General features: G+C 38.6%; 1 protein-coding gene across 2 annotated transcripts in view; it reads right to left on the minus strand.

Annotated features, from left to right (window-relative positions):
- The window catches only part of ASPH (aspartate beta-hydroxylase), a 191595-nt gene that overhangs the window by 95288 nt on the left and 73121 nt on the right, over positions 1–23186 (minus strand). For both annotated transcript variants that reach the window (XM_069600088.1, XM_069600089.1), the window contains exons 7-13: positions 21691–21723; positions 20380–20436; positions 19843–19896; positions 19363–19395; positions 15887–15925; positions 15327–15362; positions 14022–14066 (exon numbers count right to left, since the gene is read on the minus strand). In XM_069600088.1, coding sequence (XP_069456189.1) covers positions 14022–14066; positions 15327–15362; positions 15887–15925; positions 19363–19395; positions 19843–19896; positions 20380–20436; positions 21691–21723 — 297 coding nt within the window. The remainder of the gene's footprint in view (positions 1–14021; positions 14067–15326; positions 15363–15886; positions 15926–19362; positions 19396–19842; positions 19897–20379; positions 20437–21690; positions 21724–23186) is intronic.

The following is a 23186-nucleotide window of genomic DNA, read 5'->3' on the forward strand; positions in this document are numbered from 1 at the left end:
GTAAAGACAAAACAAAATAAATATTGTGAGAGTCACAATTCAAAATCTCGAATTATAGGACTATCTTTAAATGAGTTCAAATATGAGTTCAATTCATAATGTTTCTGGGATTAAGAGATATACACTATTATATATAAAATAGATAAACAACAAGGACCTACTTGTATAGCACAGGGATCTATATTCAGTATCTTGTAATAATGTACAATAGAAAAGAATTATATAAATATATGACTGAGTATATATATATGACTGTATCACTTTGTGATATATATGAATATATACATCACTGAAACACAATATTATAAATTAATTATACTTCAATTTAAAAAATTCTTGGCTAACAATTCAATTTTCCTAAATCCTAAATTCTTTACACATGTAATTTATTATAAAATATTAAGAATTTGAATTACTTATAAAAATCACCAAGCAGTAAGCAGGTTTTGGGTGCCAGGCTGTGTGTTCCTGGTCTACATAAGGGGTGATGGGGGCCATCTCCACCAATAATAAGTGCCTCTGTGGGTACAAACTGAGTCCAGAGGACTCACTCAAAGCTGATTCAATAGCTTTATTGTCTCTTAAAGCCATGCACTGCTTTATAACAGGGACTGTGTGCTTTAAAGGATTGTAGCATGCCATTCTATGAGAACACTAACCTGACTCCTCAAGGACTTCCTACATCCACAAGTGACCCACAGGGGTGCCCACACTGAGCCCAGGTGTGACATAGCACAGTTAGAGGTAGACCAGTCAATTTCAGTCCCAGTAGGTATTTACCTAGTCTTTGAGAATTTCTAGATACACATGTGTACGGTTGAGTTGCAGTGAGGATGGGGCAGAGTTTGGTAGTCTGATTAAAAATCATCAGATTCCATCCTTTCTCCAGAGTAGACGCGAGAGAGTGTAAGTGCTGTGCAGGTTGGGTTCAGGGGTGCAGGCAACATCACTCAATTCCTTAATCCCCAGTTTCCCACATTCATTCATATAAAACATTTCAATTTTTGGAGGCAAGAAGTAAATCTGAGGCTCCTGATACAAGCAGAGGACTTTTTATCAGTCACATGTTTCTCCTTTGAGACCCCAAGGGGAAAGGAAGCAAACCAACTCAAAGTGTGCCAAGCTTGGTGCCAAGCACAAGACACATCTTTTGTCTCCTAACATCCTCTGCAGATGGGGAAAGAAATGGCAACCCACTCCAGTATCCTTGCCCAGGAAATCCCATTGTCAGAGGAGCCTGGCGGGCTACACTCTGTGGGGTCACAAAAGAGTCAGATAGGACTGAGCAACTAAACAACAACCCTCTGCAGTAGTTCTAAGCTCCTTCTTCATGCAGAGGAGGAGGTTGAAGCTTGACAAGGTAGAGGGTCTAAGTCATCAAGGTCAGTGGTGTATTTGACTCCAAAATAGACATTCCTTTCCCCATGCCAGTCTCTAATTTTGTTGAAAGGGAAAAAGAAGCACAGGTCTTGACTTTTGCAAACGGAGGGTTTTAAAAAGTTGGCTGGAAAACTTCCCTGGCGATCCAGTGGTTAAGACTTCACCTTCCAGTGCAGGAAGTGCAGGTTTGATCCCTAGTGGGCGAGCTAAGATCCCACATGCCTCGCAGCCAAAAAACCATAAAATGCATTAAACAGAATCAATACTGCAACAAATTCAATAAAGGCTTTTAAAAAATGGTCCACATCAAAAAAATCTTAAAAAAAAAAATGTTGGCTGCCACACACTTCCTGGTCAGTGCTTCAGGAAGCACAAGGATATAAAATAGACTTCCTAATCTCTGTTGAACATTCTAGAATTTCTGACCTTATTAACTGTACCCTTGTCATAAAGGGCTTCCCTGGTGGCTCAGTAAAGAATCGGCCTTCAATGCAGGAAACCAGGGTTCTATCCCTGGGTCTGGAAGATCCCCTGGGGAAGGAAATGGCAACCCACTCCAGTATTCTTGCCCAGGAAATCCCATTGACAGAGGAGCCTGATGGGCTACAGCCCCATAGGGTTGAAAGAGTCAGACACGACTTAGTGACAAAACCACCACCATCATAAGGTTAGGCAGTGTGTCATATACTAGGATGCACTCTTGAGTTTGAGTAAACTCCGGGAGATAGCGAAAGACAGGGAAGCTTGACATGCTGCAGTCCATGGGGTTGCAGGGTCAGACGTGACTGAATAACTCTTGTAGGTATCAGGGGTACAGGATAGAAGAGAAGTATCAAAAATCTCAGTTTCCAAGGATATCTTTCTGTGGCACCAGCCACGCGTACAGGAAGGCTGGGAGTGTCCACCCCTCCAATAATCTGTTACCTGGCATATGGCTACTGTAATTTAGACAAATCAAGCATAAAATGCAAGTTTCTTAGCTGACTACAGAAAACTAGTTGGTGCTGGTCACGAAGATTTTAGAGCCGTCCACAAATCTTCCCGCCCCCAGGGAAACCAAGGAAGGAAGAGTGGATTGAAGTGGTCATCTTTTTTTAGTTTTTTTTTTTGACGTGGACCATTTTTAAAGTCTTTATTGAAATTGTTACAATATTGCTTTTGTTTTGTTTGGCATTTTGGCTAAGAAGCATGTGGGACCTCAGCGCCCTGACCAGATATTGAACCTGCACCCCTTCATTGGAAGGCAAAGTCTTAACCACTGGACCACTGGGGAAGTTCTGAACTGACCACCATTTAAAAAGGTGTGGGAGGCCCCTGGCCAGGTGTGCGCCCTGGAACCAGGTTCATCTTTTTTCCTCCTGTCTGCAGTTACCTAGGATGAAGAGGCTGAATTAAGAAGGCCTAGCCCAGATGTTCCAACCCCGGGGCAAAAGCCCTAGGTTCTGTTCCCTTCTAATCCCACTGCTTCAGCAAGTTGAGATCTGAGACAGGAGCTTGGGTGTGGGAAAATACACAGTGTAGGGGATTTTCACCTCCGGGGTTTTCAGTGCTTAAATTTAACTTAGGTAAAGTTCTCAAAGAGCTTCAGCTTACCTCACTAGCATTCTGCATAATAGAGTGGAAAGTGGAAGTGTGCTCAGTCGTGTCCGACTCGTTGCAACCCCGTGGGCTGTAGCCTACCAGGCTCCTCTATCCATGGGATTTTCCAAGCAACAGTACTGGAGTGGTTTGCCATTTCCTTCTCCAGGGGATCTTCCCGACCCAGGGATCAAACCCAAGTCTCCCTCAAGAGTATGACTTTGCTATTCTTCAGTCTTTGTACCTGGGGCTTCCCAGGGAAAATTCAAATGGTCCTCAACATGCCAAAAAGGAATATGATTGATAACACTTAACTAGATGCCAGGTGTTGTTCTCAACACTTAATGAGGATTATCCCATTTAACTCTGAAAGGTAGTTTTAATTCCATAGATAAGAAGAATGGCTTAGAGAGGCTTAGAGTATTGCCAAGAGCAGCAGAACAATTAAGAATTGTTCAGAAGGCCACACTCTACAATACTACACTTTGCATATTCCAGTAGTGGGTGGTCCATACTCTAGGCTTAGTCCAACCCAGAAAATGACAGAAGTACAAGCTTACCAGCAACTCAGATTTAAGTCTTAACAGACACCCCCCCCAAAGAAACATAAACTACACATTTTCTAATGGTGCTAACTCTTTCAACATTATTTTATTAAAGAAAACCTTACTAAACAGAACAGGATCTTCATCTTTTAAAAACTGTCATACAACCATTAAGAAAAAAAAAAAGAAAAAATCATTTTTGTATATTCAATTATTTTGAACCCTATCATTCCAGCTACTGTGCTAATTTGCCTACTGGCCAATTCTTGTGGGCAAAGCTAGTCTCCATCCAGGTCTGTGTGTCCTGAGCTCCTAGCCACACTGGCATCTACTCTCCCTGCTCCAAGACCCAGCCATGGGGCTCTGCCTCTCCCTGACCAGGTCCTGTCTAAGTCACAAGAGCCCTGCCCTCTCTGTCCACTAGCACTTCCCCAGTCAGATCCTATCACGATATCACCTGGATCCTTACTCCTCCACTACCTGACTGCCCTCTCTGCTCCTATCACGACATCACCTGGATTCTTACTCCTCCCTTACCTGACTGCCCTCTCTCTGCTTGCTCTTGGTTGCCCTCTAATTGTTTCCACCTTCCACTAGGTGCCCACCTGTACGCTCTAGACTCTAGGCTGAGAATGACCTTGACTGGCAGGCATTGCAGCCTCTCTGACCCTCAGTCTCTTCATCGGCAAGCACAGTAATAACACCCAGGTGCCTGGAGCCCCGACTCCCTAACTTAGCACTTATCATCGCCAGTGCAGCAAAATGGGCCTGCTTAAACTTAAAGGTTTTTTCTGTTTCTTCTGAGCGCCTTGGAGGAAAAAACAACACTTTCCAGAATCCCAGAAGCTTCGTCCCTTTGTGTCTCATTCTCCTTTACTGCCCAAGAATGAAGATCAGAAGAGAATCTTCGGTACCCTTTGCTACCCTTCTAGTCACTCAAACTCCTCGGTTCTCTCAAACAGGCTGAAAGCTAATCCTCACCAAGTGATAGTCGTGGAGGACCAGAGTGTGCAGGTGAATGAGTGACCTCGCAGGGACTTATCAGAACTTCTAGGTGCTGGACAAAAGCCTACACAGCATGATGCAGGGACTATTTCATCTGAATTCTGCCCCTCAAATTGTAGCATGATACAAAATAAACATTACCTACTAGAAATAGGTAAAGAAAGAGGTTGAATGTACTCCTTTGTGATTTTAGTCACCAAAAGTGCTAGAATACCCTGAAATATTAGAAAGTATAAAATGAACTGATGTTGTTATGCAATAAAATAAAACAATATATACTCTAAAATAATGACAATACAGAGAAGAATTCTTCTGCATTTTATTGCACTCAAATAACATTAAACAGAAGATGTTTACATTATTTTTAGAAAATCCATTGATGTTTCCCAGCTTGGCATATATTTGTAAAGACAAGGCTCATCCATCAAGATATTTGGAATTAGAAAGTATCTGAATATGACCACAGCATAATGAATTCTCAGTGTCCCGAGTTCTAGAGATGATTATATACAAAAATCCAGCGAAATTTATCTTATGCATTTATCAATTCTATGTCACTCCTGTTTATCTAAAAAAATATGGCTTTATTAAAAAGTAGTGTTCTATAATTCACAATACGAAGTAAGAGCTTTATTAGATTTTTGAGTAGCAACTCTGTATTACCCAGATCACAGCTTCAGACAATTATTGCTCTTTTACTATGTATTACTTTGGGCTTCACTAACACTATGGTTCAGCATACCTTACTATACTGTAGTGATCTCTAATGATAAAAATATAAAATCTCTTTGATTTTAACCCTAAAAGCACACACAAAAAAATCGCTTTATCTTAAAACAATGTGAACATGATCAAGAGCTCCCCTGACATGTAAATAAAACCACATCTTAGGTTTTTTTTTTTTTTAAATAGCTCATGGTCCTTTCAAAATGAGAGTGTAGCTACCTCTTTTTCCTAAGAAATGAGCATTTTCATCACAGCAACCATTTCTGAGCCACACACCAGCCACATTAAAAACAGAAGAAACTCTCCAGCGTGGAAAGGAAAAGCCTCAAAAGCTGTGAAAGCACAGGGAACGTCTGGTTTCTGAGTACTTTTCACAAACCCTGCTTCATTCAGCCAGTGGCAACGTCTCCTTGATACACGGAGCAGGAATCAGTGTCGTATATGTTACTTTACCAGCCAAAGGAAGAACAACCTTTACATTAGGCACCACTAACTGTTATTTTCTAAGATTTAAACAAATACCAAGAGGACTACAGCTATTCTACAATCACCCCAATGTGCTGAAAAGCGTTTTTGCATAATATAACAGGCTATTCCTTTCCTCTACATTCTAGCACAAATTTTAATTTCCCCTTTTTTTCTGAAAAATAAATTACCCACGATAATTTAAACTTTTTTTGAAATATTAATTTCTTTTCTAATTAATAAGCTAAAAGCTGCAGGAATCTCAAATGTTGAGTTTTGCCCTGAATACTTGAAGCTAATACAGGAATTTTTTAAATAAAGGTATCAGTGCAGATATATACAACTCAAATCTTCACAGCTAATGATGATCCCATCAGTGTTTTTCAGCGCCCTAAGACAAGGCACTCTTAGTGGCTTTAATTAATGTTTCACGCAGTATACACAAGTCAGCTGACATAGTGTTAATTACTGATAAGATATATTAAAATCCTGCCATGACAAGTGCTGTTATCTCATGAATGATTATTAATTACTGTCTGAAAAACACATATATGCAGGTAAGACTAAAAGCTCCATCACAAAAGGGAAAAGAAAAATCCAGTGGACCCACTAAGGCTATCAGAAAAGGACATGCAGGAATGTAACAATACGTGTGATTTTTGTTTCTCAAAAAAAAAAACAAAAAAAAAACCACTAAAATGCCAGTGGACTATGGTTCATTCAAAACATCTTTAGTGTTCATTCCCAAAGATCTTGGTCTGCTCAGAAATTACTTCACAAGATCTATCCCAGCCATCTTTTGGAGCGTATGGTTAAGCTGGTCCTCTTGTGGTAGGTAGTAGGGGCAGTCTTTCTGAAGCTTTAAGTATCTGCAAAAATAAGGGGAAATCTAAATTAAAGGACCAACTAGACACAGATTGCGAAACTGCTTTATTTTTATTCTACTTATAAAAAACCACCAATGGAAAGTAAATGTTTTATTTTTCTGTGTATTGTTGTTTTTAATGGCAACTGGGTAAGAATGACTCACTGCTTAGAGTAGTTCTTGGGAGGATTACTTGCAAAGCTAAAAAAACCTGAGGTTCTTTAAAGCATTTGAGAATTACAGTTGAATTTAAGAATGTCAGTCTTTTGAGAAATAACATTCAATTTCTTTCTCCCATCAATGTTTTCACTGTATTAAAAAGAAATGCAACAGAGGGGGAAAAATCTAGTACGGTATTTGAAACATGAATATAGGGAGGATTTTTCAAGGAGCAACAAGATACTGTAAGCTGTAATTAAAATGCATTACTTATAATCTTGTATCAATTTTTCATGTTATGGATGATATAAATGGTTGATAAAAAAGTATATACTATTTTAGAAGAAGTAAAATTCATTCCAACTTTAAACAAACATTTTCTTATTCCAAACTTTAGTACCAAATTTATTTTACTATTACAGCTATGTTATGATTATGTTATAATCTATGTTACGATTAAAGTTAAAAAGGAGATTGTGCACATGAAGACCCAACCAAATTTTGATGTGATTTCTAAAACTGTATTATAGGCTTTCCTTCCTTCCCTCCTTCCTTCCTTATCTACTTATCTACATATGTGCATGTATGTATAACCAGAAATTTTTACATAAGCAGAATTATTTGGTGCTAATGAGAAGCAACTGGAAATTATAGGTATACTTTTATATATCCAATAGAAATGAATATTTCCACCAGAAGACATGTATAATGTGTAAGAGTGTTCATGGCAAATTTCTTCATAATAGACCAAAACTAGAAACATTCACTACAGCCATCAATGTATAGGATAGAATTTTTAAATGGAATACATTTACAGTCAATAATAAGAAGAAGACCAATGACTCTACATAGCAATATGGATGAAACAGCCATGATGGTGAGCAATGGAAACTGGTCACCAAGAAAGTGTATATATGTTTGCATGTGTTGACATGTGTTGCCTTCTGTTTAATCAAATTCAAAGGCAGGCAAATCCATCCATGATGACAAAGTCAGAACACTAGTCATCTTTGGTGGGGTCATTACTGAGGGCAGAAAAGGGAAAGATTTTCCAGGGGCTGGAAGAACTCTGTATTGTGGGTACAAGAATATAAGACATGTACAAGTTCATCAAACTATATCATCAACAGGTGAGTACTTCCCTGTGTATAAATTATACCACACCAGAAAGAGTTTAAAAAAAAAAAAAAAGTTCTCTTAGAGTTTTAACATTAGCTGGACTGTGAGGAATATGCATTTCTATAACCTGTGCAATGAAAATCCCTGGAGACTATGGGAACTTGTTTTAAAGTACAACATGAGTACTGATAAAAAGGCAAATAAACTAAAAGCCTAATCACGATTTTGAAAGACTCAAATCTATGCCCCGGAGTATCTGAATCAGGTTTCCACCCAGAAGTAGTAGTTGCCCAAGTTGCAAACCCAACACCTCCAGAGGCCAGTGGTCTCTGCACCTCTCCGTTCCTCCCACCTTCCTTATCTCCACTGAAGTTCCATCATTCATCCATTCAAGCCAGAAGCAAAGGAATCAAGCTAGACTTTTCCCGTTAACCAGCCCATCTCCCACCAGTCACCTGCACCCCCAAGGTCCTTGAATCCATCCTGCTCTGCACCTCTGCCACAATTCCCAGCTCCCACCACTTGCGCTTAGATGAACATATCTGCCCCCTGACTGGTCTCCACCTCCTCATGGGACTCTGTTCAAATATGGATAGGATCATGCAACTCCTAAGCTTGAAGTTTTTCAGCAACTTTCTTGCATTTTTAGTGAAAGTTGCTCAGTCATGTTCGACGCTTTACAACCCCACGGACTGTAGCCCGCCAGGCTCCTCTATCCATGGAATTCTTCAGGCAAGAATACTGGAGTGAGTTAGTCATTCCCTTTTCCAGGGGATCTTCCTGACCCAGGGATTGAACTCGGGTCTCCTGTATTGCAGGCAGATTCTTTACTGTCTGAGCCACCAGGGAAGCCCTAGGCCCACATTCAAATTCTCAAACACCATTTATGCAACACTCTGAGAAATGCTGCCCGCCTGTCCCCTATGCCTCCTTAGCCGGTGCATGGCACACCGCCTTGAACCCTCTCCCAGCCACATGCTGGCTCCTTCACTTGGAGCAGCTCCTCCAGGCTCAGCTCCAGCATGACCTCCTGCTCTGCTCCCCTGGCCCCCACAGTTGGGTTGGTTCCCCCTCCTCTGGGTGCTGGCCTGGGTATCACTCTGAGAGGTTAATGATGCTGGATTGGCTTCTGTCCTCTGCAGCACACTCACAGGTCTGTGAATCGATACCAGACAGGGGCTGCATTGTTCACTGTTATGTCTGGGGCAGAGCTGTACCATGCATGCAGGGGTGTGTGCTTCAGTCATGTCCACCTCTTTTGTGACCCTATGGACTGTACCTGCCAGACTCCGCTGTCCGGCGATTCTCCAGGCAAGAATACTGGAGTGGGTTGCCATGCCCTCCTCCAGGGGATCTTCCCAACCAGGAGATTGAACCTAAGTCTTCTGTGTCTCAGGTAGATGGATTCTTTACCCACTGAGTCACCTGGAAGGCCTGAGCCTGTACCATAGGAGCTGTTCAATATATATTTCTTGAATAAACGAAAGATCAAATCACTAACAATAATATGCATCTTAGGCTCTTATTACCATAAACTAAGACCTTTGGAGCTGCCAGCCTGGTTGTGGGTCTTATTGATCCAATTAGAAAATGCTTGATGACAAGGGGCGCATGAGCGACAGCTCTGGATAGAGGCGACAGTGAAATCAGCCCCCCTGAGAGAATATTCAAATATGGATGAGTTATAAATGTCATCTCCATCTTCAGAGAGAAAAGAGCAGCAAATTCAGCCAGAAACATTGATGTTCACACATCTTCATTTCAGATAGCACAATTATTATCACAAAATGTAACATAAACATTTTTCCCGGCACTGTTGTTGTTCAGTTATGCAGCTGTGTCTGTCTCACTGTGGCCCCACGGACTGCAGCATGCCAGGCTTCCTTCTCCTTCACCATCTCCCAGAATTTGCTCAAACTCATGTCCATTGAGTCAGTAATGCCATCCAACCACTTCATCCTCTGTTGCCCCCTTCACCATCTGCCCTCCATCTTTTCCAGCATCATGGTCTTTCCCACGGCATGACAGAAAAATTGTTAAAGGAACCAATTAGTCAAATGGTCTTAAAGTATTGTATGGCAGGGAATATTATGCTGGTGAATTTCCTAAGTGATTTGTTCGTAAGTCATTCAATTTGCGCTATGTATAATTTTTTTTAAATATTTTTTTTCTTTATGTGGATCATTTTAAAAGTCTTTATTGAATTTTGTTACAATATTGTTTTTGTTTTATATTCTGTTTTTTTGGCTCTGTATATGTGAGATCTTAGCTCCCCAACCAGGTATCAAACCCACATCCCTTGCATTGGAAGGTGAAGTCTTAAGCACTGGACCACCAGGGAACTCCCCATGCTATGTACAGTTATGCTGTCAGATTGCTAGAAATAGGCTGTGTGGTATCAAGCAAAAATATGACTTTGAGGACAAGGTGAAAACCCACTAAGGAAGCAGAGGTTCCCAAATCAATTTTTTTAATGTGATATTAAAAATGACTGACTTCTAACATGATCAATTTTTCAGATTGACTTTTTACTTCCTTTCCAAAAGGATGCCAGCAAAGCACTTATGAATTTATCAATATAAACAAAAGATGGAAAAATTTAAGCTATTGGACAGCTTACTTTTCCACAATGAATCATAATTAATCTTCAACATTTCTGAGTCTTTTTTTTTCAGTTTTTACTCTATTTATTTAAGTATAGTTGATTTATAATGTTGTGTTAATTTCTGCTGTACAGCAAAGTGATTCGATTATACATCTTTCCACATTATTTTTTAAATGTTATTTTCCATTATGGTTTATCATAGGATACTGAATATAGTACCTTGTGCTAAACAGTAGGACTTTGCTGTTTATCCATTCTGTATAGAACAACTTACATCTGCCAACCTCAGTCTCTCACCCCTCCCATCCCCTAACCCTGTCCCCCTTAGCAACTGCAAGTCTGTTCTCTATGTCCATGAGTCTGTTTCTGTTTTGTAGATAGATTCCTTTATGTCATATTTTACATCTATTTATTTTTGGTTGCACTGGGTCTTTGTTGATGCAAGCCAGCTTTCTCTAGTTGCAGTGAGCAAGGGCTACTCTTCATTGCGGTGGCTTCTGTTGTTGTGGAGGACAGACTCTGGGCATTTGGCCTTCAGTAGTTGTAGCAAGAAGGCTTAGGAGTTGCAGTGTGCAGCTCTAGGCTGTGAGAGCTTCAGTAGTTGTGATACATGGGCTTAGTTGCTCCAAGGCAGGTGGAATCTTCCCAGGAGTCTTAAGTGAAAGGCTAATGCATATTAAGACAAAGACGCCTAAGGATACACTCTCTCTACCACATCAAAACAGCTCTCATAACTCATCTGTTCTTAGGTCTTCGTTTCTATGAAATCCTCTAGAGCACAGAAGCTGAGAGTGTGAACTCTTGGAGCCAGAACACAAGAATCAAACTCAGTTCTAGCATTTATCATTTCTGTGATTTCAGGCAGGTTCCTCTGCCTTGCTATGCCTCAGTTTTCTCATCTGTAAAATGGAGATATGAGCATTTCACCTCTTGGGCCACTGGAAATACTAAGGGAGTTAATTCATGTGTGTGTCAAGAAGTGCATGACAGACATGATACTTAACCAAAGTCAGCACTCTCCATCCCCTGGTGGGCAGCCAGATACAACAGTAAATCAAGGCAATTCCTGCCCCATGGGATTATCCCAACAATATTATTATGAAATTTAATTTGCTACATTAAGACTGTGTAGCCTACACTTAGAAAGATCAGAGAAGGCATAGTAATCAGCGACTGGATTCTGAAGGCCAGGAGAAAGTGAACCGATATCCAGCATTGTGCAGAGAGCCTCAATCTGAGTTTTCCACTGATTAAAGAATTTTGAAGATTAAAAGGTATTAAGGTAACAGGCCCCACAACAATTGTCACAGTTTCTGCATCACATATGTTACTCAACACTATTGCAAAAGCAGTCACCTTACTGTACAAAATAGCAACTAATTCATGAATATTATTCTTTCATAAGACTGAATAATTAAATGATGCAACATAAAGTAAGACGAAGAAAATAACAAGAAATAAGCAAACCCAGTACAATCATTACAAGTAACTACTGCTAACTCTCCGCCTCACATCCTCCTTGGTAAAGGACAAACTATAGCGTGCAGTGCATCACTCAAATTTTTATGACACCAAATGACAAGTGACAAGTTCTGGAGCAGGTCTGTCAGAATTCAGCTTCTCTTGATCCACCTCAAATATCAACCTAAAGTGAAAGAGGGTGAAAGTGAAAGTCGCTCAGTCGTGTCCGACTCTTTGCGACCCTATGGGCTATTCAGTCCATGGAGTTCTCCAGGCTAGAGTACTGGAGTGGGTAGCCTTTCCCTTTCTCCAGGGGACCTTCCCAACCCAGGGATCAAACCCAGGTATCTGCATTGCAGGCAGATTTTTTACCAGCTGAGCCACCAGGGAAGCCCCAATATCAACCTAATTAATCAGTAAATAGTAACAGCCACAGCCTCCACTCACTGGGATCTCATTATGTGCCAGAAAAGATACATATAAATCAAATCTTCATTTTCATTTGCTTCAGCTGTTAAACATCTTATTAAAAAAAAGCACCTTATTCCAGCCCCCAGTCCCCTCACCGCTACAACCACTCCTTAGTATTTTATAATTATGTTCTAAGGAAATTTGGGGGCTCATTTATAAAACACCACAACAGAAGCACAGAGCTTTCTGGTCAGAAAATAATATTATATTTCATAGCTTCATTAAAGTCAGGTTGATATTAAGAAAAATATCAACCATAACTAGAAAAAAGTGCTGTAGACACTCGTTATTTTTAGGAAAACATAAAATAACTTTCTTTAAAGGAATGGAGAGTAAGCAAAATGCAAATTCAGTAACCTGCTCTGCATTCTCAGGTAAGAAACAAGGCACACTGGCGTACTGCTCAGTAACACAGAGGAAGTTACAGACGCAGGATGGAAACACCAGTTTTCCCGACTCTGCGCATCTTTCCTAAACACAAAATACACACATATGGCCAGAAGTTATCCTGTCAAAGATCAGTTTCTCCGTGGATTTTGTTTCTCATTCACATTATAATGCCAACAATGCAGTTCCTTCGGTATTCATACATATTATAAATGTACAACGTACAACAACTATCAAAACTTAGAACTACCCAACCATTAAATAAGTAAATATGAGCTGAGGTATAACTAAAAATAGTCCTTGATTAGAAAAGGCTTTTCCCCCTTGAAACTGAGTATTTCGACAAATTTTGGCAGGCACAATTATTTCTACCAAAATCAATACTTCTAGTGCACATCATCGCTACAAAATTCACATGAAGCATAAAATGAAAAATACGAGTAAAAATTGAACCAATAAATAACATGGAAACAAAAAAAAAGGAAATAAAACACAGAAACAAGAGGAAATACATTTGAGAAAGACATGTTGCAGAATCCTCACTTAATAAAATATTTTTCCCACTTAGAGAATAAGACGTTTATATGTTAATTTCTGATTACAGGAATAGTTCCTGTCTTCTCTAAAAGGCATTTGAAAGCACAGGCTTTGATTGAAATGCTGTCCCCATTCTTTAAACTCGATGATGATGAGAGGGATGTGTTAGGGAAGGGAGGGAAAAGCAGAGTGATGGGTGTAACACAGTGGGCTGGCAGGAAGGACTCCAGGGCACTCACTCACAAGTCCCAGATAGCCTGGACCATGTGGGGTGCAAGGATGCTTTTAGGGAAGATGGGCAGTCCGGGTCAGGGGAGGACCAATGTCACAAATTCATGCACTGTTCAATTTTCATCTGAAGGCAAGTCTGCCTCCACATCCTCCATCAGATAGCCTGTCAATCAAAACAAGGGAAAAAGCCCACAACCTAACTTCTACTACTATCACCATCTATGATAGCAAAAATCACACAGTGTTTTCATCATGAACCCTCCTCAAATTCTACCTCAACCAGTAAGTACTAGACTCTGTCTGATGTGTATTCCCCATTACTTTGGCTCAACTGGCCTAAACACACAAAATTTTCCTTTTAAATTTAGGATAGGTATAATTAATCCTCTTCTCTCAGGAATTCTACTCTCCATAGAATTTTTTGCATACAGCATCTTTTAAATTAAACAAAAAAGAAAAAGGAAATACTTGTAACGAAATGCCATACCTGGTGGTACTTCTTGCTGTTCCTCTGCAGGGGGCATGTGCAGTTCTGAAATAATAAATAAATAATAAAATAAATTAAAAAAACACTCCATTACAGATTGCTGTCCAGCATTTAAAGACTACCAATCTTTAAGTTGGCATGATTATTTTTACAGACTGTTTGGGGGTTTGATTGTAATTTATCATAAAGCATTAGGTTTTTGCACCAACACAATAAAGAAAAATGAGCTACAACTTTGTAAAAGTTTGTATTTCTCAACTGTCCTGAACCACAGGCTTTAAAACATTATCTGCCTAACTGACTAACCTCAAAACTTACTGTCTGGCGAAGGAGATATGAACCAAAGCCCAAGTTTTCACCACAATTTTGCATCAGACTTGATAGGAAAGCTGTTGAAAGATATTTAAAGCATCTTGTTTCTTGTTAACAATACAAAAATTTAAATTCAAATAGAATCTTTAAAATGTATCACTATCCTTAACAAACTCGTTTTTGAAAAATAATGCTCAAGGTAACTTATTCTAAAACTAGCCAAAAATATGGGTACGAATTATAACATCTAGTCTTTTTTTGTAGACATCAACCCACTTGCAACTAAAGAAACTATAAGCCTCACCACCCAATGGTATAATGATATATTGATCTTATTCGCTCTATAAAATTACATCACATGTTAGTATCTTCATCCCTAACAATACAGTGGGTGGGCAGGAAGTACCTTAACTGAGACACTATCAAGAAATAAAATTGTTATCTTTCCTTTTGTTCAAGATTTTGTGTAACAGTCTTTGGTCACAAAAAGAATATTTTATTAGCGTTTTCTAAAACTCAAAGCATTTATGCAGCTATTTTAATCATTTTGCTTTTTGCATTAATTTGCTTCTACTTGTGAGAATACTCAAAACAGTTGGAAATATTTTAGATAAAAGGAAAAAGAAGCATCATACGTATTTTCTCCAACTGAAAGGACACAACTTTCAACCCACTTCTGCCCATGGATAACTCCTTCTCATGACACCACCTCCTCCTACTTAGGGCAGCCCTCCACACCCTAATATGATACTTTCTACTATACAATCCTGATTTCATTCCATCACTGCCTTTCTCATAATCTTTACTTTATCCTCTCATTGGTCACTAGAGTGCCTGCCCCCAGTGAAACAGAATTCTCTCTTATTCACTCTCATCCTCCAAGCCCCCGAGCACTGTCAAGATAGCAAATAGTAAGTGTGTGATAAATGCTTGTTGAAGAAATGAAGATAACTTTTTATAAAAAGTAAACAGATTTCTACTAAATTAACTTACCTTCTAAAATTGTGTTTGAATTGTCTACAGCATGATCTAAAAAAAAAAAAATTTAAGCACATCTTACATTAACTATTTTCACAACTTCTTTAAATTAGTTTATTTGTTTGGAGACCTAAATTTGACTCTTTTTAGATTTGGGTTTCTTACAGAGAGATTCGTTAGAATATCAACTTTAATTTCTAAATTATAGTCAAAGAATACATCAATAGGCTGGGGATGTCTTTACTGGTCCAGTGTCTAAGGCTCTGCGCTCTCAACACAGAGGGGCCCAGGGTTCAATCCCTGGTCAGGGAACTAGATCCCACATGCTGCAACTAAGACCTGAGACAGTCAAAAAAAAAAAAATTTAAAAATCAATTGATTCTAAAAATAGGTTGGCATTATCTCTGCTGACATAAACCTTGCACTATAAACAGGATAAATATATCAACATGATCCAATTCCTTAGTGACTTAAGAATGTCTTGTATTTCTGACTACATCTATCTTTGTTCCACAAGTTATACTTGTTTTAACAAATGCAAGGGGAGCTGACTTGCAGGAAGCTCAATTCCTTACCTGAACTTTCTGTCCCTTCATTTTGCAATGGCTCGTACACTACAAAATACACAGAAAAAATACTCCTTTAGTCCAGTATCTCATTAAAACACAAGAGCGGCCATGCAGTTCAAAGTCTAGTTTATTCTTGAACCACTGTGACTTCATTACTAGTAAATGGCAGTTTACAGAGTACAGTGGGGAAGAGTTTGGTTCTGGGGTGAAACAGGCCTAGATTCAAATTGCAGAGTAGCCTCTTCTAGCCAGAGGAACAATTATATATGCTTCCTTCTTGCAAAATGAACAAAATTAAAGTTCCTCCTCAATCACTTGTTAACAGGATCCCATACTTTGTTTACCCCTGGGTGATGCTGAATTTCTCTTTTATCCTTTGTGACTGTAGTGGAGGTTCTGAGTTACCCACAGCTCTGTCTGCTCTACACTCTGGATCCCAGACCTGGCAGATTCTCTACTTCGCAGAGTAAGCAATGCTCAGATGTTCCACTTGGGGCAAACGGCCCTGCCTCCAGCCCCTGAGATGAGGGTTCAGCGGGCAGGTCTTAATCCACTACCTTAACCACAGCCCAGGGCTCACCTCTCTCTGCTCCACTGCTTAGGCTCGTCTCTGCCACCATCTCCCCTCGTGTCCGGCTAGTTCATAGCTTCCCTAGTCAGCCTGATTCCTGCTTTTCCCATCTTCCAAAATGCCTCACATGTCCTCGTACCCTAAGAGCAAACTGTGTTATAGTCCTAGCACAGTTAGAAATGTATTCCCCTTGATCATTTAATAAAGAAAAATATCGAGCATTTACTATCTTTTAGATATTATTCCCAGTGCTTAGGTAGAGTGAGGGACAGCTTTTAACAAATACTTTTCTATCCTTCTGGTGGTGTTTGGAAGACAAAGGAACAGTGAATACTCGCTCACTCTGTCATCCTGAACTGTGTCCCATTTTAATATGCTCTTCTATCAACTGAAAAACAAACAAGCCTTTTCTTTTTGTTGCTATTGTCATTTTTATTAGTTTATTTACTTTGTATGTTTTTCTTTTTTATTGAAGCATAGTTGATTTACAATGGCTCAGTTGCATAGCAAAGTCATTCAGTTATACATATATATGTGTGTTTGTGAGTGTATATATATTTTATATATATATTTAGATTCTATTCCATTAAGATTGTTCTTGTCCTCTCTCCTCCATTTCACAACCTAATTTCTTCAGAGTCATTTGCACATGCTGTCTTCTCACTTCCTCTCCTCAACCCACTCCAGTCTATCTTCCAGCGCAGATCACATGCCTGAAAAGACTCCTCTAAGACTACCCACGAGCCTTCATTTAACCCAGTGGACACTTCCTGCCTTTATTGAACTGGATCTCCTGGCAGCTCCTTCCCTAACAAATGCTCTCATCCTTGGACTCCAGGGCAACCATCCTCTCCTTTGATTCTCTCCTTTCTCCTCGATCTTCATCATTTCACCTTTTTCTTAGCAAGCATTAAAGGTTGCCTTTCATCAGAGTGCAGCCACAGTGCCTCCTCTCATCTAGCTCTCTCCCCTCTCTTTTAAACTACTTCAGTCTTTGGATTCAATCATGATGCATATTCTGAAGATTCTCAGACTCAGTCGGGAATAGACTTCTCTTCGATGATCCAAATACCATCCATCGGCTAATTTGATATCTCCCCTTGGATGGCTTGGCAGGCACTACCCGCATGGACAGACTGCTCATGACCTTCTGGCCCCAAACCCGTTTTCCAGTCCATCTGTCTTAGGAAAAAGCACTCCATCCACCAGGCACATAAGCACAAAAGTGGATGCGGTTCCCAATACCTCAGGTCATATTTTTACCTTGTTAACATTTTAAATTATATTTACTACAATATTCTGCCTACGAAGATGTCTTTACTTTCACAACATCTTACTTAGCATTTTATCTAATTTTATACTTCTTTTAAATTTGATTTTAAAATTCTCTATATCTAGTCTGCAATTTGCATTTGGAACATGTTCTTACGAGCATATTTGGAAAAACACAATAATGACTGGCAGAAATTAGAACACTATCTCAAATCCTACCTCGGCATGCAATTTTTAAATTCCAGATTCCTCTTTTCTCCTTTAAATTCAAAATCAAAAAGAAAACCTAAATGCACTCATAGTGGCCAAGTTATTTAATTTATTTAAAAAAAAATCAGTCCCTAGAGATAGACTCTAGGATTCTTCTGATGGCATCCTTCACATCCCATTAGGACGTAGTAGGCTCAAATCTTCAAATCACATGTTTAATAAATTAGCACACTGGATCTACACATAGCTCTTCCTAATTTTCTTCACTTGAAATTCACCAGCTAACATGAGACCACAAGTTTTTTTTTGAAAGTAGAGACTTCATATTATTCATATTTGAGTGTCAAGCCCTAAAACCATCCAGCACATAGAAGTCCTCCACGTCCAACTCAAGACCTACACATCGCTTCATCCTTCTTGTTTCACAGAAAGTTATTCTCAAATGGCTTCTTTCCTTCTATGGAGTCATCTTTGAAGATATTGAAATAAGAAGGATCCACTGTTTGTCTCTATCATTTCTTAGTCAAATGAACGTATGCAAAATTACTTACATTCTCTGAACCTTACTTCTCTCATCTGGGGAGTAGTGAAAACATAACCGACTTCAGGAAGTTGAATGAAAACAGCATGGGAAGTGCTGGGGCAACAAGAGTAGCTGCAATTGCCTAAATCAGCATCTGATGCCAGAACTATTTTCTCTATGCTGCTTTAAGCCCAGAATGGAGTTCTTCCATACCTTTCTCCATGGAGAGTAGTCATCATCATTTAATGAAATTAATTTGCAGAAGCAACTAGAGTAGTTAAACTCTGACTAAAGTAGTCTTCACTTCCCTGATAGCTCTGTTGGTAAACAATCCTCCTGCAATGCAGGAGACTCTGGTTCGATTCCTGGGTCAGAAAGATCCTCTGGAGAAGGGATAGGCTACCCACTCCAGTATTCTTGGGCTTCCCTTGTGGCTCAGCTGGTAAAGAACCATCTGCAATGCAGGAGACTTGGGTTTGATCCCTGGGCTGGGAACATCCCCTGGAGAAGGGAAAGGCTACCCACTCCAGTATTCTGACCTAGAGAAATCCATGGATACAGTCCATGGGGTTGCAAAGAGCTGGACACGACTGAGCAACTTTCATTTCACTTCACTTCAAAGCAGTCTTCAAGCACAGGACTTATATTTAATTTAAAAAGAGCCAAACTATAAAGCAATGAGATTAAATTTTCCTGAAAAATTTGTAACTGCTTCCTAAAGCAATGACAGAACCACTGGAACGCATAAACCATCTCCTGAAGTAAACTCTGAAAACTACTCATTGCTGGGCTGCTTTAAGTTATGGTATTTGTAGGTAAAAGTATCACGCTCCATACTTTACAGTCAAACTCTGAGTAGATTTTAAAAACAAGTAGGTAGCTTAACGTTAAGAAACATTTTCAAACCTTGTTCATCATAGTCTCGGTAGGTGACATCATCTGCAAAAAAGAAAATAAAACCAAAATGAGTATTACTTTAGTCATTACTTTTTAGTCATTTTAGCTAAAAAGCACAACTAAATCTCCAATACAGGATTCTGTTCCTTTACATATTTAATGACCACACAATCAGTGAGAAAGGCCTCTGCTCAAAAACAATGATAGGAAAGGACAGGTAAATTATTTTCATAAAAATTTCTCAAATTGGCATAAAGCAAGACATGCAGAAGAAATTAATATCCTGTTTTATTATGAGGTGGTGGTACATGAGCTGAAATATGAAAGCCTGGAAGTCTTTTTGAACAATCTACGCAAAGCAAAAAATCCTGTATTAGGTGTAAAAATTATCTTTGACCCATCAAAAGAAAAATCATCATGTTAACAGAGCATTGCAACCACCGAGCCAGAAGTAATGTTTAAAATCTAATGAAAACATTCTTCAAGTACCTGTTTCTTGGTACGTTCTTTCAGCGTCATCTACTACTACTGGTTCACTGGAATCTAAAAAGAAAAAACATACACCTTTGCCAAACATGAAAGAACACGCACACTGCTAGACACTACTCTAAAATATTTATAAATTAGCTCTAATTCTAAAAATTGTGTAAGACAGACATTATTATTATTTAATAAAATTTAAGCTGAATAACAGGCCATAATTTCCTCTCAAGTCACAAAGATAGGAAGGATCAGAATTAGAATTTTCACCACATCTGGCTCTACTATATCATCCTGCCTCATTCATTCCCAAATATTCTTGCCAATATTCTATTAATATTTACAAAATCCCAACAATGATCTGAAAAACATTTCCCCATTTCTCCATGTAATATTAAACTATATTCAGAAATTTGTATAATACCTGGTCAGGCAAAAATGACTCAAGTATTATAAAGAGATCTCTATTTTGAATTAGAGTGAATCATTAACCCTGGGTGGAAATGACCTTGGTCACTGCCTGAAACAGAAACATACATTACAGACCTGGATTTTCCTGCTCATATATCATGTCTTCCATATCTTGACTGTAGACTGGCGAAGCTATAAATTAGGAAACAATTAGGAAATGACAAATATGTCTCAGAAAACGGTTATGCTTGATATTTAAAACAGGAAAAGCACAATTTCTAGTGGAGACAGAAATCAAATCAAAATGATGCTCAAACTTACATTCATTCATGAAACAAACAGGTACTAACTTGTGCTAAATGCCAAATACAAAGATGACTAAGGAAGTTTCCACCATCAGTGTAACTGAACCACAAAATCATGGAGCTATATTCTCATTTAGTTAATGAAAATTCAGTGACATTCACAGAACAAAAAATGAGACAGAGACACAGAGCAGTGCAGGTGAGTCCTCCTCCCAGACACACAGCAGGCACCTGCCCAAGAGAGCCTGAGTGAGGACCCTCATCCTAGCCCCTCACTTGGACTCAGCACCTGAGCACCCCCAGACTACAATGCAATTCTCATGCTCATAGACACCTGCTGTTGAAACGACATAGGTCCTAAATGCCAGCCAACAATATGACGTAGTCCCACAGAAAGAGGGGTCTATTCCAACTCTGGGAGAAACACTGGCCAGCACAGGCTTACTGGAAGATGGTACACCCATCTCCAGTGTGGCCATACTTTCTGGGGACACATGATATGAGACAAGACACAACTCTGACCGTTCAATGACTTGGTAATTTAGGACTAAAAAACATGCAATTCTACAGCATCTTTTTTTTTTTTTCAATTATCTTCTTAAAAATTTTTTTTTCTTTTTATTGAGGTACAGTAGGTTTATAATGTTGTGTTAATTTCTGCTATACAGCAAAGTAATTTAGTATATATATATATAAATATATATTCCTATTTATACTTTTCCCACTATGGTTTATTACAAGGTATTAAATATAGTCCCCTGAGCTATTCAGCAGGACCTTGTTGTTTATCCATTCTATACACGGCAGTTTATATCTGCTAATCCCAAACTTCCACAGTACCTTTTGACTTAATAATTCCACTCCTGGGAATTTATCTTCAGGAAGAAGACTTCAAAAGCACAAAATTATATTCATATATACATGTATCTATATGTAGATATATACACATATCTATATATGTGTGTACATACAAATATATATAAATTGTGGTATAACATATTATACAATAATAATCATTTATTATGTATTATGTGATACTTGATATAAAGTATAATAGTTAATACATAATAATCATTTTATCTCTCTTTCTTTTATAGGAAAACATTAATTAAAACAGAATAGTACCAAATTAAAATCTTACCTGTCTCTTCTATATGGTAGCTATCTTCAGTTTCTGAAAATAATAACATTAAATAAAGATTACTACCTTAATAAATGGTATATTTATATATTTTATATGTATATTCTGGATGAATGTTTATCACTGATTTTATTTTGAAAGCAAATAGGTATTAAAACAAAACATGAAAATATCAATAAATATCTGCTAAATATCTTTTACTAGAACTACATTTAGAAACGCCTCACATATTTTTCTTATAGGATCCACTTAACAGCTCCACAAAGATGACAAACACCGAAACTTGAGCTAAAAAGGAAGGGTGATTTAGTCGGAGTAAAGACTTGGGCTTCCCACGTGGTGACTGTGGTAAAAAATCTGCCTGCCAATGCAGGAGATGGAAGAGATGGAGGGTTCAATCTCTGGATCAGGAAGATCCCCTGAAACAGGAAATGGCAATCTGCTCCAGTATTCTTGCCTGGAAAATTCCATGGACAGAGGAGCCTGGTGGACTATAGTCCATGGGGCCATAAAGAGTTGGACACGACTGTTCTCACAACACAGTGACAAAGGCTGTGTCCACATCTCAACCCTCTTTGCCAATCTATTTTCTAGACATTTCCTGCCATTTTCGGAAGCAAAAGTACAGTCTCTATATGGAAACACAAAGGCAGAACCAAGGGACTTTAGATGTTTGGGGAGCTGAAAGGTCAATGTGCTGATACCTTCATCTACATACCCCTGATGGCCAAGTGCTGCCACTCACATGACCTCTGTTAATCTAATAGCCATATGTACATAAGTATTTTTAACTTCTGAAGACTCATAACAAGCAACTTTTACGTTCAAACTGAATCTATGTCCCAATTAAAAATTAGGTCAGAAAATAAAGTCTCTTCAATTTATGAATTTTTTAGAAGTGTTTCTGCCCACTCTTGATTTCATAACTCCTAACCTCATAAATATAAAATTCCTTATGTTTCTGATTATTTGCGTGTCTTAATTAAACTTGTTGTACAAGCATCATCTAGAATATCAACTGTCAATCTTCCTTAGTTATCCTGGCCAAAGATGGGAAGGAGCAAGACATTCCTGGGAAATGATGAAATCATTTCATCAGCATTCCTATTCAGAAATGTTTTCCATAGAAATAATGATATTTATAATATCAGAAGGTCTAAAGTTCAAAAGCTAGTCTGTAAATGTGTATTTTCAATGCACAACACAAGTGAGATTATACACATGTTGCAAAGCATTTTGAACTTAAATTTTCCTCCCAAATTATGCATCTGATACAATTCTGTAGGTTGGTATGGAAACCAAACCATCACTTACGATGTTATTTCTATGGAAAAGTGTACTATCTGCTCTCAACAGCAGGCATGAACATAAGCTTTTGGAAATACATTTATTCATAAATTAGGAGCTGTTTGCTTCTCAAGTAGCTCCCCAATATATTAAATATATTAATATTTATTAATATAAATTTGTAAGAAGTAGATCTATTTGTGAGAAGT

Source organism: Ovis canadensis, chromosome 9 (assembly GCF_042477335.2).
Source record: "Ovis canadensis isolate MfBH-ARS-UI-01 breed Bighorn chromosome 9, ARS-UI_OviCan_v2, whole genome shotgun sequence".
In the NCBI taxonomy this organism is placed as follows: Eukaryota; Metazoa; Chordata; class Mammalia; order Artiodactyla; family Bovidae; genus Ovis; species Ovis canadensis.